General features: G+C 32.5%; 1 protein-coding gene across 3 annotated transcripts in view; it reads right to left on the bottom strand.

The window, feature by feature from the left end:
• DENND1B (DENN domain containing 1B) overlaps window positions 1-13,104 on the bottom strand; it is a 334,070-nt gene that overhangs the window by 32,076 nt on the left and 288,890 nt on the right. For all 3 annotated transcript variants that reach the window (XM_072648309.1, XM_072648308.1, XM_072648307.1), the window contains exons 15-17: window positions 6,175-6,265; window positions 1,743-1,783; window positions 1,047-1,115 (exon numbers count right to left, since the gene is read on the bottom strand). In XM_072648309.1, the coding sequence (XP_072504410.1) occupies window positions 1,047-1,115; window positions 1,743-1,783; window positions 6,175-6,265 (201 nt within the window). The remainder of the gene's footprint in view (window positions 1-1,046; window positions 1,116-1,742; window positions 1,784-6,174; window positions 6,266-13,104) is intronic.

Below are 13,104 nucleotides of genomic sequence, written 5' to 3'. Positions count from 1 at the left end.
TTAAAGTATTCATTTTAAAAAATGACATTAGCTAGTGTCTCCTCCTAGCTACTATGATGAGTCAAATAAAAATGGGATTATAATTAGAAAAAAATAAGTAGATGGTAAAGAAATTTCTAGAAAAATTTCTAAGGTAGTTAGTCAACAAGAATCTATTAAGTGCTTGGTTATGTATGAGCACTATACTAAGCACTGGAAATTTTTTTTTAAAGACAAAAAACAGTTCCTTCTCTCACATTCTAGTGGAGGACACAATGTGTACATTACTAGATACATATAAGATACAAAGTAGCTGAAAGGTAACCGCAGAGGAGAAGGCACTGGCACCTGGGAGGGTTGGGAAAGGCCCCCTATAGAAGGGATGATTTCAGCTTAGACTTGAAGGAGGCCAATAAAACTAGAGGCAAAGGTGAGAAGGAAGCTTATCCAGGCAAGGGGGACAGTTAGTGTAAAGGCACAGAAATAGGAGGTGGAATATCCTGTCTAAAGAAGAGCAGAAAGCCAGTGTAGCTAGACTAAAGAGAGCACAGAGGAGTCAGAAATAAAAACAAGGGTAATTTCTCATAACAATGAGCCTAAACTGAATTTTACATTTATGTAAGAATTAATTTATTTGTTTACCTAGTTAGATAATTTTTTTAAATGGTATAAAATTTTAAATTATTTAGTAAGTTTTATTTAAATTTTTTATGTTTCATCATATCTAATATGAATTAATGTAACAATGAGAACACAAGCCCAGTTCTGGTCCTGGTTTTTGATCAGTTAATTTATTAAACATATACCTTCTTCTTGATCTGTCACATAAAGGAACTGGATGAAATCCAATCCAGGATGACATCCTGCTAAGTTCCAAAACTCTATGCTTAAAAACTTCAAATACCATATCAAATGAAACAATTATGACAAAAATTTTATTAAGATTATTGCTTATTAGTTAATGTAAAAATGTATTTAAAAATATTGATTTGGAAAAAGCTTTTTTTTTTCACCAGTCTTTTAATTACCAATTAATTTTTTTAATTTAAGAAATGAAAAGAGCTTACAAATTTATATGCTGTTCGTACGGCAGGCGTTGCTTTGGTCACTGCTGTATTAAATAATGCACTTCCCTTCTGTAACAACAACAAACCCCACCATATAAAAAAAAATCAGATTTAGATATAATTAAAAATACAAATAGGCCCTGAAACAGTGAATAATTACACACTTGAAATATAAATTACTTATATTTTATTTACAAATGGGACAAAATATATACATATATACACACATATATCAGCACTGATGATACCTATATATCAGTATAGACTAAAGCAGAATAATGAGCTGTTTATTATATTTTTAATGTTTAATAGAAATAAACACTACCATTATCAACTATTTTATTGTTGCACAGGAAGTCTTCTGTTAGGTTCAAATTGGACTATTATAAAAAAACATTTACCAGCTTGCTAGCAGTGATAAAATTCCTATTAAATCTCACTGTCACATCTAACTCCCACTTAAAAGTTTGTGCAGCATGACAAAGAGAATTCCTTGGCCAAAATGACAGACATAAAATGCTTTTCAAAATGCATTTATTCTGTGTATAAAAACACTTTTAATTTTAAAATTATCTGTATAAATATTAGGAAACAAAAATACGATCAAGTGATTGATTTGCAAAATAATTCTAGTGAAAGAAAGGCAATTATATATTTCAAATTGCATCGATATGTGAAACTGATTTTCTCTATTACCTTGACTGTGTGCATCCATTGCTGATAAGATCTTGAGTTTCCTGGAATATAAAAACGAGAATTCACCAATTATACTTTACCACAAATCCTAGATCCAAGCAATCATGCAGTATATTTCTAGGATTTTAATGGACAAATCCTATTTATCTAGAGTATCATGAAAGTAGTAATGGAATATCCTGGGGCAGGGATGGGGAACCTGTGGGTCTCCAGGACACATGTCACCTTCTAGCCTCAGGTGCAGTCTTTTTACTGAGTCCAAGTTTTACAGAACAAATCCTTTTATTAAGGAGATTTGTTCTGTGAAGTTTGGATTCAGTCAAATACTTGAGGACCAAGAGGGTCACATGTGGCCTTGTGGCTGCAGGTTCCCCACACCTACCCTGGGGTATCCGAATAAATTCTACAATTTTTAACAATTTCAGAATTTTTTTTGTTCCTTTCAAGCAATGGTCAAATTTTTGCTTTCTTTCTGTACCATTTATTGTGAACCTCACATAAATGAATACATATAGTTGTCATATTTCTTTCAGAAAGAAAAAAAGAAATAATACTCATTTGAAAACTAAATGAAGAAGGCTTTAAAAATGAACACATAGTACATAGAATTAATGAATAATTTTATAGGCAATGAGAAAATAGCAGTTACCAAACACATATACACGCTTGTTGATGAGACAACTTCTAATGCTAAATATCTTGTGACTTAAAGTTGTATACAAATTATGCAACAGGCTTGATAATCTAGTTTCTCTTACATGTCTTTTCTAAAAGCATTACAAAGGTAAGAGAAAAAAGTGACCAGCTATTCTCAGGTAACATTTTGAAATGAGACAGCTACCAGCTAATAGTGACTCACTAATAGCAGTCAGTAGCTATAAGTGACTTTATTTACTGATAAAGCTAGATTTTAAAAAGCACTGCAGTATTTATCAACACATTTACACATTGTTACAATTTTCAGTGTAAATAAAATACTTCCAAAATGCTCATTTTAAGATAATTACAATTCACTATTATGAAAATTATAAACACTGGTAAGTTTATTAGGCAGATATTTTTAAAATTGTTCATCTGAATAAAAAAATAGAACCCATATTCATGGACAAAATATCTCTGGGTCTTCTTTAAGAAAAAGATGAATTTCTCTTGAATTGTGTTTGCCTAAATCACCACTTACAAAAATTTCCGAGAGTTGTGCTTGTAAATGTTCACTGAGCCTAGTAATATGCCATTGAAACGTTAAGATTGGCTCACACTCCTTCAAACTTTGGCATATTAGTTAATAAATGAAATATGGAAGAAAAAACCCCACCAGTCAAAAAAAATAATGAAGAAAAAATACATCACACAGAAAAATTTGCAATCAGGTAAATGTATACAAAATGTAACTGAAAATATATCTTTATCCTGAAGTTAAGAATTAATAATATACTTAAATACAAAAGAATTACTTTTAAGGATAATTTTAAGTGAAAAAAAATACATGTTCCCAATTGAACAACATGACAATTACTTTTTCTGAACGTGATATGTCTTGTCATATCTTTCATATAGCCACACTATTTTTTCACTTTGGTCTGCTTACTGTCTTTTTTACCACTTCCAACTTTCCAATGAGGCCTCATTCCATTATTTTCTCCCCAAGATAATTCTGATCATATCTACTTTTCAAGAGTTCTTTAATTTGTACATTCCTAAAAACCATTCAATAAATATCTTAAATTACACTTATATATGACACTGTGCTAACACTTACAGGGGAGATTAACATATGGCCAAGTTTTTTTTTCCTCCAAGAGATTTAAGACTAAGGCCAGATCAGACATAGAGGTATACCATGGACTTGACAAGTGCTTATGGGGAAGAATGCCAATGATCAATTTTTAAATTGAGGAGAAGTGCTACATTTGCTAAGAGAGGCTTTTGACTTTGTAGTTCTACACTCAAGCATGAATTTAGTTGTTCTCTTCTGTCATATTAAATAGTGGATTAAAGCAATCAAAATCATAAATCAAACAAGACCTCTTTATGTTTTTATTTGCATTTTGCTACGCAAGAGAGCATTAAAATCAAGAAAAGTGAAAGAATGTATATTCAAAAAGGAGAAACAGCTGCTTCTCTAGTATCTTCTAAAATTTCTTCAGTAGCAACTAATTATTTCTTTATATTTACTGAATATTCACATTCACATATTTACTGAATATTCACAGTACCCTAGTACTGGTATTCATAGAAACAATTTGCTTGAATTTAAAAATTTAGAGATAATATCCTAAGAAATCAGAGAATATTGTCTGATACTCAACTACTATTTCTCTTGTTTCCTAAATGAATTATTTATCTTCGAAAAGTCAACATAAAGATAAGTTTGATTCCCCTACAGCATATGAGCTGTAATAGCAACCTCTACCATGTCGAACACATCCATTCCAAACAATGACTGAAATTTACAAAATCAACTGCTATATGTCTATTATGCTTAATGCTCTAAATCACCTTTTCGAAATCATCTCTTTCCTCATCTATTTCAAAAGTCTCTTTCTGTAAGAGGGCTAATAAAGTTTTCAAACTTGAACTTTCTTAAACTAAAAGCAAGGATTCTCAAAAAAGCACCCTTGTCTTCAAATTTTTGTGGATTAAAATGATCTAGGAAGCTCCAATTAATTATTTGAATTGTTCAGTTTAAAAAAAAAATTTGATAGCAATTGAACTAGTTCTACCTATTTTTAAGAGGAGACATTATTTAGGCATGATATTTAAATATTCTGTCCTGCACACTAAAATATTTCTTGCTGAACAAATTTTCTTTTTTTCTGAATAATCTAAACAAAAGTCCCAATCAAAATTATTTTTCTTTCTTAGAAAAATTAATAGGTTCTTTTAGATTGGATTATACTTAAAACACTCATTTACCGAATTCAAATATTAGCTAATACTTTTATTTTTCAATAACAGGAATTTTATTTAAAAGTTTTAGTGACCTCCAGGAAAGTATCTATTACTGAGGACTGTGGACCAATGATAAAATCGATAGGATTAAACTATAAAAAGGATCATAGTTCTACCCTATTACTGTCACAAGATGTCATTTTCAATTCTACACACTCTGCTAGCCCCACGGGTCATAACGATAATGAGACAGCAGTTATGTAAATACTGAATATATGCCTTCAGCAATTTGTCCATGAGCTGACAATATTCAGTTTGTCTGAGCTGAAAAGTAAAAAAGCCACATTTTAACACACAATTTCCATTGAAGCTAAATCTTTACTCATGAGCCTAGACAGTCAAGATGATACTACATTCATCACTGCTGAGTCAAGGAAACTAACTTTGCCTTCCAAGTTAAATGTTACCAATATAATATTCTAATTGTAATGGGGAAAAATCATTCAAGATTTAGATTAATTTGCCAAATCCATTTGAGTGGTCATATTACTTCAGCAACATTTTCATGGTTCAGAGAATATCTTAAGGAAATAAAGAAAATAAAGTTTTGTGCAATGATGTGATTATTACTTACTGAAACTTGTATTTACGTGGTACATTTTACCTCAAGATTGCTAAACTATTTACATATATAATCTCATCAAGAATAATATTCAATTTCTATTAAATTGTGGCTATAATTCTTTCAAAAGGACAGGAATAGTATGCTATTATTTATAGCTAAAATAATCTGCTATAATATTCTGAAAATCATTAAAAAATAAACTGTGAAGATTGTTATGATACTGGCTAAAACAGGGTCTAGCACATGATAGGTAATCCCTAAACTCTTGGATTAAAGAAGACATGTACAATTACTGCTATTGTTCAGTCATTTCAGTTGTGTCCCACTCTTTATAACCCCATTTGGGATTTTCTTAGCAAAGACTGGTTTGCCATTTCCTTTTCCAACTCATTTTACAAATGAGGAAATTGAGGTAAATAGGATCAAGTGACTTGCTAGGGTAACACAGCTAGTAAATATCTGAGGCCAGATATGAACTCACAAAGAGCAGTCTTCCTGACTCCAGGCCTAGCAGTCTCTTCACTGCACCACCTAGCTGCCCTATGCATTGTTATTAGGTATGGTTTTTGTTAGACACTTTTTTCATAAAATTAAATTCACTAAAAATGCAATTAAAACAAATATTTAGGAAAAAATAGATAGAACATGGAATTTAGAGTTGAAAGGGACCATAGAAATCATCTAGATAACCCTTTCTTATATAATATTTGCAGAAACCAAGGTGTATAGAAGTGAAATTAAGTGTGCTAAGTCACATAGTTAGTAAAATCACAGAATCTAGACATAGCTGAAATAAAATAATACTCTTTGAAAATGCCACAGTGCCATTAAGTGCTTGTGAAACAGAATTTTAAAAAGTTAAAAATTAAAAAGAAAATAATTTTAAGTAAATAATTGTTTTAGCTTAGTCTGTACCTCCACAGAAGCCACCTGAAGTGATCTCTTCTTCAAATATATCAGAAAAGCCCCTTCCTGAATTTAGTTTTGCCAGTCGACCATCAATAAACTGAAACAGAAAAATATGGATGTTCTGTTCATCATTTACTGTTAATTTCACAGCATTAAAATATTATCTAATACAGAAATACAAGGCAGTAGAAAGAGTTCAGGGTTCTTCATCCCAGCTCTACCTCTAACTGGCACATAATGTTGGTCAAGTCACTGTGCCTTTTCTTCATTTCAGGAACTTCATTTATAAAATAGATATAAAACTGTGTATGTGACCTATTTCACAGGATTGTGTTGAGCAGAGCACTTTGTAAAATATCAAGCTTATGTAAAGGCATTGCTTTTATTAACGTACATAATAACAGAATAAGAGACTTAACAGCAAACAGGGATAGAACACAGTAGGTGCTTGATAAATGTGTAATTAATTATGATACAAAGGTACAACAAAAAAGCATATTTCGACGATTCACTGTCAAGTAATCCACATAAAACTATGACTTTTATGAAGGATGGCATAGGTCCCAAAACACCTAATCATTTAATAATGAAAACCATTGCAAGAGTAGCCAGTTTCATATAGATGGAAAGACGCTCATAAAAACATAACTGTAATGTAGATAAGAATGTATACTGAACTGACAACAATGGAGATATCTAAACTACAAGAGTATCTATATCTATATCTATACATCAGAATGATCATGTTATAAAACAGTTGAGGAAATATATTAAAAACCTCCTTTTAGTTTTATTGAAAATAATAAGAAACAATATTTTCTCCAGTCTAAAACCCTTTCCAGACTTTTCCCTTTACAAAGTAAATAGAACAAAGTATAAGGTACCAGGAAATGGATCAAAGGTGATGATCAAACTTATCTTCTCTAGGTAAGATCATTGCTTCTCCACTCCCATAAAGTGACTGGCACTGAGATATAAGGAAGGGGAGAGGGAGAATCCTCTTTTGCATTCAGTGTTAAGATATTGATCACAGGTAGAAAGACTTCTCAGTTCCTGAGGGGAAGGTCAAGGATGGAACTGAATAATGACTATTGCAGAATGTTAAACCAATTTTGTATTTTATCACATTATGATCTTCCTTGTTCATGATTCCTATAAATGTTACTTCAAATCATCTCGAGGAGAGAAATGTCTAAGGGCATAGGGGTTAGGGGAAAGGAACAGGCTGCTCTGGACATCTACAGAGTAGAGCATTAATTTTTTTTTCCTCTGACATAACACAAGTTTTAAGGCTGTTATTTTGGTAGCTCATTAGGAAGATTGCCAAGGTCCTTTCTGTGAGAAATAGAAAAGTATCTCTACAGTATAAGTCAAAAAATGATTTTACCCAAGCTGCATGAATGACTTGGTTATTAAAAAATTACATTCTGCTTCTACAACAAGCTACTGCATCACAACCACCTTTTATTTTACTAAAAATGCAAAACACAATTATGTTAAAATTGACAAACCAGTTTGGCTTTCTTCTGTAATATCAAAGTAAAAAGTATACAAACATACCCATAATGGTAAAAGTTGAAGATAACTAGGAGATAACATAAAGGCCAACCTTCTACCATGCAGTTCTTTGTAAAGATAAATTAATGACTGCATAAATATAGCAGTTCTACTTGGCAACGTTGGCATAAGGTCTTTAGCTGCATAATTCTCAGATATAGTTACATATCTATAGCCAGGGAAGTGGGAGTAATGAGTCAGCTATTTTTGACATGTAGAAGGGTCTACCAACAATGAAAGTTTATTTGTTTCAGCAAACCTCTTTTGCTGACATAAAAAAAATTTTTCGCCCAAAAATCATTTGATTTGGTAATTCCATATTACATATTCTGAAATAATTTGACGTATTTGCCTGAAGTATAAGAGATCACACAACATATGTTTAGACTAAGAAATCATTGTAATTAATGAAAACATGCTTAAATACAAGATTGACTAATGAGACAATCAAATATTTTAGCTTCTGTCATAAAAAATAAATTATGAATTTAGAAATTGTTTTTAAAAGCACACCAATACAAGTTAATAAACCAAAACCTGAAGGTGATATAAATGGACAGCGAAAGGGAAGGGAAAGGGAATAAGAATTCATTAAGCATGTACTGTGTGCCAGGCATTATCTCATTTGATCCTCACAACAACCCTGGGAGGTGAGTGCTATTTTTATCCCCATTTTATAATCGAGTACACTTGCTGAGGATCAAACAGCAATCAACATACATATATTAAGCACCTACTATGAGTCAGGCATGGGAATACAAATAAAGCGAAACCAACATTACTCTCACAGAAGTGCTAAATATTATTTTGAAAGAAAAGGAAAATGAAGGTAAATTGATAAATTCAAAATGATATACTGCAGTTTTCTGGGACAAAAGCAGAAATCCTTCAAAATTTACTTAATTTGCCTTAAGAGATAACGGTCATGAAATTTTTAAGAAGGCTTTCACTTACAGTGCTTTTCCTAGAAATAATCCATCCATTTTAGTGTGAATAGAACAGCTGATGACCAAGGAGAGAGTATTCAGTAGCTATTTACGGATTATGTATTTTCCAGCATGAGTTACTATTCTGTGGTGCTAAAACAGTACACTGGAGTCAAAAGAAGTTAATCATTTGGGCTGTCACATATTATCACCCTGTTTGCAAACAACTGTCAGTGGTAATCTGACATCTGTCAATTTACAAAATGAATTAAAAAGTTAGTTCTTAAAAACACACCACAAATGAAGAAACTGAGGAGTGGTAACAACGGACAAGAATGCTTATACAATTGTTCCCTGTTTATTTTGTCTTGACTAAACTTCTTCCCCTTCATTTCTGCATTCAAAATCAGGTTTGTTTTGTTTTTCCAACTTCCAAACTGAATTATTACATTGGTCTGACCATGAACTATCACTGGATTTTTTCACAGTCAAAGAGATAAGCGCATTTAAGCTACTGCTGTGTAGAAAACTGTCTTTGAACTAAAAGACATTATCTCTTTTGGAACAGTTATAAATTTGCTACAAGACATAACCTGACACCTGATTAATGGTCACCCTCATCATTTGGCAAAAACGTACTCACAGATAATTGGAACACTGAATTTCAGTTTTCAACTTGTGGATTATTAGAGCAACACATTTAGATGTAAGTAATGCCAAATATGACTGCTGATAAAAAAAAAAGGTAGCAACACTGGGATAAAATAAAACATTGAAGATTGATAGTTCTTTTTCAAAGAGTTTCCAGTTTTAAGATTAGAGTAATGACATTAATCAACACCTATCTAGTAGTGTACTAAATTATTTAAGGACAAGGACAGTATCTTATTACTTTCTGTAGCACTCACAGTTACCAGCACTGTGTCTAGACTTTAATAGGAGCTCGTTTGTTTAATGAATAATCATTTTTTTTTCCAAGGTGAACTCTAAAAACTTGATGTAGATAACTAAAAGAATGTGCTACATGATAACAAAACTATAACATAGCTCCAGGAACATACATTTATGAAAAATACAGAGAAAAATGACTTATGCAAGTAAGTATTTTCAAAACATTTTCAAAACAATCATCAAAAAAAGTACCAACAAAATTGTAATTTAAGTCTAAAATATCCTGAATTTGTCCATAATCATGACATAAAGAATACCTATGAGATAGTGTATAAAAAGTGCACGTTTTAAAGCATTACAAAATGCTTCCTTAAATCTTAGTAGGACTTACATGCCACTTAGGTTCTTCTTTCAGGAAAGAAAATCACTGCTTTTTGTTCCAGTGCATTTAATAGTTATCAATTTTTAAGTTTCATAGAGCAATATGAGTTAGCAATTAGAGCCGATGTGAGAATCGAGATAAGAAACATAAAAGACTTTGCAAACTTTAAGAGCACTAAATTAATGCTATTAATAATAAAAATATTTTCAGTTTTAGTTGGTCTGCAGTAGATGATAATGTCAAATGAAAACAGATAACTGCCATTTAAATTATAATTTTAAAATGAAGAGTCTTAAGCTGCAAAAGAATATAAAATGTGAAACTAGGAGGGAGGAAAAACATTTTCTTACATCTACATGTTAAACTTGAAGGGAATGCAAAATTTTTAGTTTACATTATATCTTTCTCCTAAAAGATGAATTATATGCTTCCTCACAGTTCTCAAGCATTCTAACTCTTCTGTCTAAAAAGCAGCACGAAGTAGTAGATGGGTATCTGGCTGTGAAGGTAGAAAGACTTCACTTTGAATTCCACTATCTGATATATACTGGCTGTGCGATCCTGGGCAAGTCATCTAACCTTCCCAGGAGTGCTCTAGTAAACTCTAATATAATTTGAATAGAAAAAGCCACCATGAATTGATAGAGTTTCTCAGCAATGAATTTCTATCAAAGAGATCATACATGCAGACCCTAACTTTATTCCTATTCCTTGTTTAAAAGTTCTTATTCCCATCAATTCACAGTCATGAAATTTAAAACACAATTCATTTAGTATAGTTAGTTTTGGTTAATCTAGAACTAGTAACAAAAATAAATGAATTCCATTGGTAGAAAAAATAATTTATTTTGGTCACTTTGCTTAAAAGAAGTATGAGTAATATCAGTCTGATTTAAAAAAATACAGCAGACCCAGCCCCTCTGAAACGAATTTTTTACAAGAATAACAAGCCAGTATTAAAGATACCATATTCAGTATTACTACGCCAGGCTGAAGGCTGAAGCAAAGGAGCAGAGGCATTGAAGTAAAACAGCCATAAAGTCTAGAAACTGAAGTCTTATTTTTAGCCTGGAGGAAAAATTGTCATATCTAAAATATTTATTTTAAAAAAAGAACCCTTTCTTGGGTACAAAGACCGCTGTCTCAACTAATGAAATTAATCTTGAAAGCTGAAGAAAAAAGTGAAAGATTGATTTTAAAAATTTAAAACTCTTTATTCATTTGTAGGCAACTATTAAAACATTCTGCCAAGTTTCTGTGAGTCAAAATATTTTTATTTTAATATATATTCTGTGATAACAAATATGGTGCACTTGAAGTTCTTCCTCCTAAAAAAAATTCTCAATAACCATTTAAAAATATGTGCCATTCCTTGTCTCTAAAGGTTGGGGAAAGATGTTTTATATAGATAAATTTAGAGCTGAATCTCTATTCATGTACAAACATACACATTCAATTTGCTGAACTGTTTTTTACCTGGGACATGAGCCATTTTTCTGTAATGAGAGAATGTGTGAGGGAAGGAGAAGTGGGGTATGCTGTGAACAGTACAATGGCTGGAGTCAGTAACAATAGGATTCTCAGCTCAATAATGACTTCCATATATTGGAAGGCATTTAGGTACTCACCGGAGGCAGATATTTATGGGAGGAGGAGTTAGTTTACAGGGTTCGAATATGAGATGATCAAGAGAACAACTCATGCTACAGGCAGGAGAAAGAAGTACTTAGTGAGAAGCATGGAGACCTTCATAGGGCTGAAAATTAATCTAGGTAATAGGCAGAAGCAATATAAATACTAAGGATTGAGTCAGTTACTACCACTATGGGTAAACAAGTAAGAGAAAGGACAGAATTAGTCTCCTGTTATAGGTACTTCAAGTATTTTCATTTCACAAATAAGAAGACTGAGGCTCAGAGTGACTAAAAGACTTGGACATGGTCATATAGTTCATAAATGTCAGAGGCAAGATTTAAACGCAGATCTTTATTGACTCCAACTCCAACACTATTTACTATATCATACTTTTGGAAAACAATTAGGGTGAATACTACATTACCTACAAAATGGAACTGAGTATATTCTAACAGACAGAAAATGACTATTTGCCATTGTGAGACATTTTCAAATCAATTGTCTATGGGTAATCAAATCATCAAATTAACTAGAGCACTGGTCACAATATCAAAATAGAAGAAAGGAATAAAAATGAGAAGTCTTCACCTTTATCTATTTAAACAAATTAATAAATGAATACAATAAGCATTTATTCTAGGACATATGAGTAACAAGATGGCAGATAAGACATCTTCTCTGATCCCCATGACATCTCATAACTCTACAAAAAAGAAATTATGTGTGAAAGATAAAGCAACTTCAGTTATTTCCAGGACATCCAGAATCCAAAAGAAGGTAAAACAAACAAAACTCAGGTACTGACACTCATTTAACACTCCTCCCCCACCTCACAGGTTGCCAGCCAGCAGACCCAAAGACTTGACACAGGTTTACATCAAAATCCACTCCTATATACTGATCACTCCTCCCTCTTTCCAGGCTGAAAGAACCCTGGATCCAGGCTGTACAAATTTCCTCAAGGCTCAACAGCTAGCTTGGTCACAGAATTTCAGGAGTAAAAGCCTTCTAGGGGCTGAAACCTGGAAGCATCAATGCTGATGTTTGGAAAAGCAGCCTCTGTTGGTGCCAGGAAAGGCTAGTTCTGAACTGCCAGTGCCAGGCTAGAGAACTAAAAGATGGAGTAGCACAGGTCACCAGGACAGGACATTGTGAGTTCAAGAAACTGCAATTCTCCACTAAGTATGAGGGAAGAGCACAGTACTGAGCAGGGCTCAGTTCTGACCACCCAAAAGTCACTTGGGGCACAGACCTAGGCTGGTGATACGTGAATTGCCCAGTATGGGAGGAGGGTAAGAGACTTCCCCCAAAGAAACCACTATCAGAGGGGAGGGAGTCAGAAGTTAACATATAAGGAAAACTGTTGGAGGAAAGACTGAAAGTACTAAAGATTTCAGGAAGAAAAATATCTGAAAGATCTAAAGCATAAACATATAAATCAAGAGGAAAAACAGTAATGACAGAAGGGAATATAAACTCCAGATATAATAAATGAGTTCAGGCATCTATGAATAAATCCTACAAAATGAAGGAAAATGATCCAAC

This window comes from Notamacropus eugenii, chromosome 2, assembly GCF_028372415.1.
Source record: "Notamacropus eugenii isolate mMacEug1 chromosome 2, mMacEug1.pri_v2, whole genome shotgun sequence".
NCBI classification, from domain to species: Eukaryota; Metazoa; Chordata; class Mammalia; order Diprotodontia; family Macropodidae; genus Notamacropus; species Notamacropus eugenii.
Note: the sequence above shows the minus strand (reverse complement) of the source record. Positions and strands in the feature narration are given on the sequence as shown.